This window comes from Prosopis cineraria, unplaced genomic scaffold, assembly GCF_029017545.1.
Source record: "Prosopis cineraria cultivar Desert tree isolate PC_DT_omini unplaced genomic scaffold, ASM2901754v1 PC12, whole genome shotgun sequence".
NCBI lineage: Eukaryota > Viridiplantae > Streptophyta > Magnoliopsida > Fabales > Fabaceae > Prosopis > Prosopis cineraria.
Window position 1 is genome coordinate 27,396,690 of NW_026555343.1, and position 8,578 is coordinate 27,405,267.

Below are 8,578 nucleotides of genomic sequence, written 5' to 3' on the forward strand. Positions count from 1 at the left end.
TAAGATAGTGTGCTAATAAGATTTAATATTTAACACCGATAATTAAGTTCTGCTTCACATGATATATTACACATATTATTCCCATGCAAATGCTACACACCAGTTATTTCTGCAAATTACAGAGATATATGATTGTCTTATATATTACCTAGAGAAAACCCTTGTCTTTGCATGACTTGATAGCGTCATCATAAATATCCTCGACTCCATACCTTAGCTCGAACCCTGTGTCCCGAAGCTTTTTGTATGACAGACAAGGATACTTCTTCTTATCATTATCCTTTGCTCCCATGAAATTACTGCAAAATTAATAAAAACTAGTATTTTAAGTTTTAATTAATTAAATTGTTATTTTTGTTAAAAAAATCATAAGGATACATTTAGAGTATTTATTGTGTTTATAAATACTATCCATTTATTTTGAAATGTATGCGTAGATTTTAAAAAAATAAAAATAAAATCATATAAATTTTGAGTTTTACTAAATTACATAAGGTTCTTTATTATTTTTAAAACTTACACATGTCAATTTGTAATACAAATCTCTTTATAGAGTTTTGGTGAATTACATCGACATTTTTATATTTCCATAAAAATAACGACAAGTAAACATCATATGTATAAGAAAAGAAAAGTAAATTTATTTTTCACCTTTCATCAGCATTGTTAAATTCCATAAATTTCCATCCTATTTTTAAAACTTATATAAACCTTTCTAAAAAAATAAAAAGAATAAACCAACACAAATCTGTCCAACTTTTTATAAAACTGCACCGCAAAGGTTTCTGTTTCAAACAAAATGTAAAAATAAAAATGTTTGTGATTAGTTTGAAAATAAAAAATAAGTACGTCTATAAACAAAAAACACTATATATATATGGGAGATTTGTATTAAGTTTGAAAACACAAAAGTATTTATACAATTTCAGTAAAACTTAAGAAAAAATGGTGAGATGTGTTCTTATGTTCTCTTTCTTTCTTTTTTTTTTAAAGGCAGGTTTCATATGAAATGTGGGAAAAATGAAGAATAGATAGAGATGGCTATTAATTCGCTAAACATACTCTGGTATTGCTATGTGATACTGAGGGTATTTCTGCGAAATCATTTGATGCAACTGTTGAAATGTGACTTGGTGAAAACCACAAATAAGGCGTCCCTTAGCATTGCTATTTTCGAATAGAAATATAAGAGCCCTTGTGACATCTTCTACGTGCACCATGTATGTGTTTCTCAGAATCTTGCATTGGCTCTCGTCACCTGAACAAATAAACAACTTAAAGTGTTGCTTTATAGATAGCTATATATTGTAATAAGTAAAACTATACTTATGATTCTCAAATTTTATATAAGGTTTTAGTTTGGTTCCTTAATAATCCTTTAATTATAATTATGTTAGTTTCAAATGATTATTTTTGTGTCAATTATAACTATTTTAAAAAAAATAAAATTTAATATGTCAACACTTGATATATATTTTGTTAATATTTAAAAGTTTAATGTTTGATTTTTTTTTGTTGATTGAATTAACAATATTAAAGTTAAATGACTCAAAATATATTTTATAAATTTAAGGGACCAAAATAAAATTTTATAACATTAAAAGACTATGTATACTTTAGCCTATGGCAATACATTTTTTTTTTTTTGGTGAATAGCCTATTGTAATATACTACTTACACATTCATTGTTCTTTAATTTCTAGAGAATTGGGGTTTCATGCACATAGTACATATATGACATGTACAAATAGGTTTCTCTTAATGTCTTTTGTCTCTCTTTGATATATCTATCTGAAAAGTATAAATGAAATTTCAAGGTTTAAATATATTATATTTCTCAATAAGAATATTGAATATGAGAGGAAAAAAGTGAAGGAAGAGAAGAAAACAATGGGGGTAATATATACCCTAAATTGATAATGTTGATATTCCTAGATCATGCCTAGATCTTTAAAAGAAAAAAAAGATTAATGAGAAATTGATATTTTCATATTTTTTATAATACTTTTTGTACGATATTCAAAATCAGGGACAGATCCAGAGTTATGACCATGAGGAAGCGAAATTTCAAATAACATAAAACATGGGGGCCAGAATCAAATCTATCATTTTTTACAAAGAAAATTTCAACAATTTTAATCTCAAAAGAAGGTGGAAAGTAGTTCTTGCTGATACTAGATAGAGTGCTGCTTAATCCTCAAGTAATATTTTGGGACTCATACTATGCACACCGATCATTAATTGGTAAAAAAAATTTCAAAGAAAATATCTATATATCCTAATCAAGATGGATAATAAAATTTATATCATGTTAATATTGACAAAAATTCATAGAATATCATGTCATATTATTTACAAATCATAAATGGTGTGATTCAATTCTTAAATTCCATATAAATACATGAAAAATGTTCTTGTCTTGATAAATATCAAAGGAGATAAGTATTTGTTCATTGCATATTCAATAGTATGATGAAACTTTTAATGACCGAATTAATAAAAATAATACTACACATTAGTATCATACTCCTTTCTTCCCAAATTATAAGACATTTCTGGCAAAGATTCAAAGTCTCAAAATATAAGATACTTTAAAAAGATTAAAATTTTATTAAATAGGTTTATTTTAATATTATATTTTCTCTCTATATATATTTAATTTCAGTCCCTCTTGCTTGTCAATATATTAATAAAGAAATTTTTGAAAATATATACTTTTGTTTGGGAAAAAAAGGTCGTTAAGCATATTTAATAAGATTTATTAATATATAAAATTTTATCTAAAAATGTCTAATAATTTATAATGGAGGGAGTACCGTAAAACATACTCTCTCTAGTCTCTATTATAAGACATTTCTAATAACCTCACTAAAACTAATAAAAGATGGTTAAATAATTATTTTTTGTCTAAAAATACAATAAACTTTCAATCTTATACCTATTTAAAAGAAAAAATTTTCAAATTTACATCATGTTATCTCTCTCATAGTTAATAGTTGATGGATTTAAATAGAGATAATATTAAAAAATGTATTTTATATCCCATCAAGTACCTTATATTAAAATATAAAAAAATCCTTTTCGAAGGCACCTTATAATATGAACTGGAGTAATATAATACTACACATTATTAATGATAACAGATTGAGAGAGAGAGGGTCCAAATATTCATACCTAAGATCAATGAAAGTGCCAAACTTATTGCGGCTGGCATCTTTGGGGCAAGAAAAGGTCCGCCAACCAAAGGAAGAACAAAGCTCACAACCTTCAACTTTGTCTCATTTTCCTTTCCAAATTCCAACACAGCCTTCTCAGTCAATGTCTTTGAAACAAAATATGAGGACCTCAAAGCAGGGCTTGAACGCCCAATTTCAAGGTCACTCCATATCGTTTCGTCCACCGTTTCAATACCTTTAAAGTTCTTAAACATGACTGCAGCTAAACTTGAAGTGAAAATCAATTTCTTCACTGTGTTTGAACTCAAGCATGTCCTCAGAATCCCTTGGGTTCCTTCCACAGCCCACTTCGTCACAACTTCCTCCGGCTGTTCGCCTCTCATGTCCATCGGATGGGCGACATGGAAGACTCCGACACACCCTTCAATGGCTTCCTTGAAGCTGTCTGGTACCTCAAGGTCTGCTTTGAAGATTTGGAGCCTTTCTGGCGCTCCTGGTAGGTTTCTGAGATAGCTGAGGTCTTTGTTGCTTTCTGATAGATATGATAGAAGGTTTTGGTAATCAGTTGTGTGAACTTAATAATGAGATCATATATACATGTTACTGTAATTATATTAGAAGAATTGAATATTAATAGAGAGAGAAATATCCAACACGTAAATGATTTTGCTTGGATTATATTTTCACTTGATTTTTAATGTGATCCCTATAATTTAAAAAGTTTATAATTGAGTTATTATAATGCTCACATGCTTTTTAATATAATTCAGACCTTAAACAATATTTTGCTAAACTTTTTTAATCCAATTATTAAACATATATTTTCTTGGTAGTCTAAAAGTAAGATTAGTAATCGAATATTTGATAAAATATTGACAAAAATATAATGATACAACACTAAATATTATTTAATAGCTGCTTAAATGTAAATTTTCAAATTACAGGGACTAATTGAAAATTAAGTAAAATAATCGGCCACCACAAGTAGTATATTTTTAAAATCTCCTTAACAGTTGATGAATTAGGCACAAAGTCAATTTTAATTATCTGATACGTTCTACAAGTAAGAAGTTATGTTTTAATTTATCATCAATCAATAATTCACCTCTGCAGCTGGTTTTCAATCTCCTTAAGAAGGTAGGAAGAATAACATTTGACTCCCAAGATTAATGTCATTTAATTGTAATAAAGTTTCAAGAGCTTCTAAAGTATCGACGAAGTCAAAATCCTGTTAAAATTAATTAAAATGGTTTATTTAAATATCCCAATACAATTCACAAGTCACAACTAGTATTTTATCATTTTCAACTTAATACAATAAAATTTGTAACATGAGTTTCTATATTTTAAAGAAGGAAGATATAATTTTAATTTAATTTTTTGAATCACTCTCGAGAATTTGCAATTAATTGCTACTCTATCAGTTGCAAACAAGATAACAATAATTAAGTGAAATGGCTTTTGTTACGACTCCTATTATGTAAATGGGTTTATAGTATTGCATATATTTTATTATACATATACAGACAAATGATATGTTGTCACAACCCTTGCATATTTTGGAATAAGAATGGAAACTGATCAATGAATTAAAGTCTTAGTGTATATTTTATGTTCAATGCTTAAAAAACAACACTATTTGCAAAATAAAATATACAAACTTACAAATAATGGACTAGTAGTTGCTAATTGAAAATACGAAGTTGCGAATATCAGTAACAGATGCAAATCTTTAAAACTGATCACCATATGATTTCTTAAATTGAAATTCTATGTTAAAATTCTATTTTCCATATTAAAAATAAGAACTCTAGCAGTAAATTGTTTTTCTTTCTTTTGTTTTTTTTTTTTGGGTATAAAACGGGGCTAGAAGCCCAAAAAGACTCTAGCAGGATATTGCATTAGGGTAAATGAGTTTGAATTTTAGATCTAGTGGCACCATAGATTCTAAACTTATTTATTATGCAATCTGCTCTTTCAACTTTTAACAATGATATAATCCGGCCATTGCCATTAACAAAAGTTGACTTTGACCATTCATTAACCAAAAAATGATAAAAAAAATACCTCACAAAATTACAGAAAATCACCAAATTCTTTTAGTCATTTTCTATGATTTTTGGGTCATTTATTGCAATCTTTTGATCATTTTCTGTAATTTTTGATATCCTTTTTTGATTAACTAATAGTTAAATTTAATTTTTGTTAATGATAGGAGACAGATTATACCATTTTTAGAAGTTGAGCGAATAATTTACACAATCAAGAAGTTCAAGGCTTATGATACTACTCAATCTAAACTTTGAGGGATAATTTGCTCATTTTTTCATTGTATTATACAAAGTTATGAAATATAAAATTTAATTACAAGCCCATTGGATTGATCAAATAATTTATCAAGTTAATAAACTTTATTGACATTTCATAAGATCTTTTTTTTAATTAAATAATTTTTTTGAGACTTAACTATCATTTTTTCAAGAACATTAATGATAGAGAGAATGAAAATTAAGTCTCAAAAGAGGAAATTAATAATATTTAAATCCTCTATAAATTTTTTAAAAAATCAGTTATAAATATAGATTTAAACAGTTGCAAATGTGAAAGTTCCAATTGCAAATATAATATTTAAATTTCATGTATAACAATTAGCTTGCAATTTGAATTCCTATTTATAATTGTTTAAATTAATAATAATAAAAATTTATTTTAGAATTGAGAGTCATTTTTGTCCTTAAATCGTACACAAAAAGTAATAAATATTTCTAAACTCAACTATAGGTCAATTATGTCTATCAACTTTAAATATTTTTTTTTGTCATCATCTTGACATAAAAAACACTTAATAGTTGTTAGTCATTAGTGGGTTTCACTATTTTTTAATATTTTTATTAGGTTAAGAGTCATTTTTGCCTCTCAATTCAAATATTTTATAATAAAAATATTAAAAAAATATCATGTGAGGCCCACTAATGATTAGTTAATAGTATGATGAGAAAAAGAATTTTTGAAGTTGAAGGACAGAATTGACCTATAATTCATTTAGGTGTATTTGTGACAGTTTGTATACAATTCAGAAATAAAAATAACCCTTAATCATTTATTTTATGAAAATTTTTGTCAAAGACTTAACTTTTATTAATTTATCTTTTTGGGACTTTATTTTCATTCACCCTTAATTATATGAGCAAAGACACTTGTTAATAATCAAAATAAAAAAAAAAGTATTATTATACTTGGTCAAATTTAAAGTCTTATTATTTATTAACTATAAATAGTATCACTCATATAGGCTAAAATAATCCATGAAAAATGTGTATAATTATTTATTTGACGTGTGCGTGTGTGTTAATGTTTTGGCCGATCGGTGTATATTAATATTACTTACTCTATATTCGAAATTATAAGACAAAATTTCACCTTAAGGAAACAATTAGCGTCATTAAAAACAACCTACTTTTTCCATGCTTAATGACAAATAAACATGAACTTTTTTTAATTCAAAATTCATTGATGACAATTTTTAAGAAATCTCACTAATTTTTTTTTTGCCATAAAAAAATCTCATTAATTATATCACTCTTAAAAAACACCTAAATGTCTTTTTTTTTTTTAACATGCAAAGGGAATAATCCACATATCTCCATAGAACTTGAGGATCACTCTCTCGAGAAAGGGGGGAAAACCGAAGAGAAAAGAAAAAAACAAGACCAATTTTAAACTTAAAGTCTTGTTGAACTTAAAAAGAAAATAGTGATATATATCATTGAAATGGAATTAAATTAGAAAGTGAGGTCTCAGTTATAAATATATATATATATATATATATAGATCGACATGTGATAAATTTTCCCCGCGGAAACTTGTGATGAATTCAAATAATCTTAATTATACTTCATTGAATAGGTGTGGTTGTTTAAATATACTTCATTGTCAATTACTGTGGTGTTATATATACAGTGTATTGTATTCAAATCATCTAAATTATACTTCATCCCAATTAAACAAGGGATAATTAATAAGAAAGGAAAGATCAGAAGCAGAATTCATTTTTGTCTTTCTCTCATACTTCATATATCTGAATTAATCTACGAAATTCTTAAAAACATAGCATGTGCAGAATCAATCAAATGTTGAAAAAGTAAACAACAGATCAGAATACTAATTTTGTCAATAAGTGAGTACGTACCTGGATTAGATCTAACAGTGGTATGAACAGAATAACCTTGTTGAAGAAGCCTCATAATCAACCAAGAACCTATAAATCCATTGCCTCCTGTAACGCAAACTGGACCTTTATCAACAACCTCCATATCTATGATATGATCTCTCTTAATTTTCTGATGAAGCTGCTAATAAGAGTAGTTATGCAATTAATGTGTTAAGATGATGATGGAATTAAAGGCTGAATAAAAAGGTTCATAAATGTCACATTCCATTAAGGGTCCCCACATTTCTTACAGGCCATTCCAGCTATATATATGTGTTTTTGTTGAATTAATAATTTTCGTAATTGACATGTTGTTGTACTAGCTGTACAAAATATTCTCAAAGTGAACATTAGCATCCCTCGCTGGAGCTACTCTTTCGTCATCTAGTACATTACGTCGTTATCACGGGCTCGCCAATCGCTTTTTACTTTTTCTTTAATATATCAATTAGAGATTTAAAAAGAATGTTTGTTGAAGTTAGGTATACGTACTTTTGATCTATATTACAAACTACGGTAAATTTACAAATTTGGCCACTAATTATTTTTTAAGAGTCTTAAATATGGCTTATATTATTAGGTGGTGTGAATAAATTCTCAACTTTAAAAAATAGAGCATCTAGTAACTCACCATTAATTCTACTCGATGAATGTTATGTGAGGCTCACAAATGACATGCGGCACTTTACCTTAGCATGTGTAAAGGTGCAGATTTGTTTACGAACTATTTTTTAAGGAGCATTGGTAACCTCTATTATATAAAAAGAAAAAAAACAGACCCTCCAATACCTTCCCATCAATTTTGACCAAACACTATTTATTTTTAAACTTATTAGAACCACAACATGCCACTATTTCCAATTTTTTTACCTTCATTCTTAGTCTCAACTTAAAAAGAAGAGGTTCAAAGAATTTTTATCCAAAGACATTCACGAGAATGATGCCAATAAAGCAGAAGCTTGATTTTACTATATGTGGGAGAAGCTTGATTTTAGCTTAATTTAGCCATGAATTATTTTCTTCTACTTTGTTGGTGTTGTCCTCATAAATATATTCAGATAAGAACTCTTTAAATCTCCTCTTTTTGAATTGAGACTGAGATCAAAGGCATCAAAATTTGAGAGATTGAAGCGTTGTGGATCTCATAAGTATGAAAATAAATGGTATTTAGTCAAAATTGATGGAAAAATAT

At 27.2% G+C, this 8,578-nt stretch overlaps 1 protein-coding gene across 1 annotated transcript; it reads right to left on the reverse strand.

The window, feature by feature from the left end:
* LOC129289658 (vestitone reductase-like) lies at window positions 1-7,613 on the reverse strand. The gene is made up of 4 exons (XM_054926466.1): window positions 7,366-7,613; window positions 3,175-3,708; window positions 1,063-1,258; window positions 1-299 (listed from the first exon to the last, which is right to left on the reverse strand). Exons 1-4 carry the CDS (start codon window positions 7,487-7,489, stop codon window positions 149-151), a joined length of 1,005 nt encoding a protein of 334 aa, XP_054782441.1. The 5' UTR covers window positions 7,490-7,613; the 3' UTR covers window positions 1-148.
* Between the last annotated feature and the right edge of the window lie 965 nt (window positions 7,614-8,578).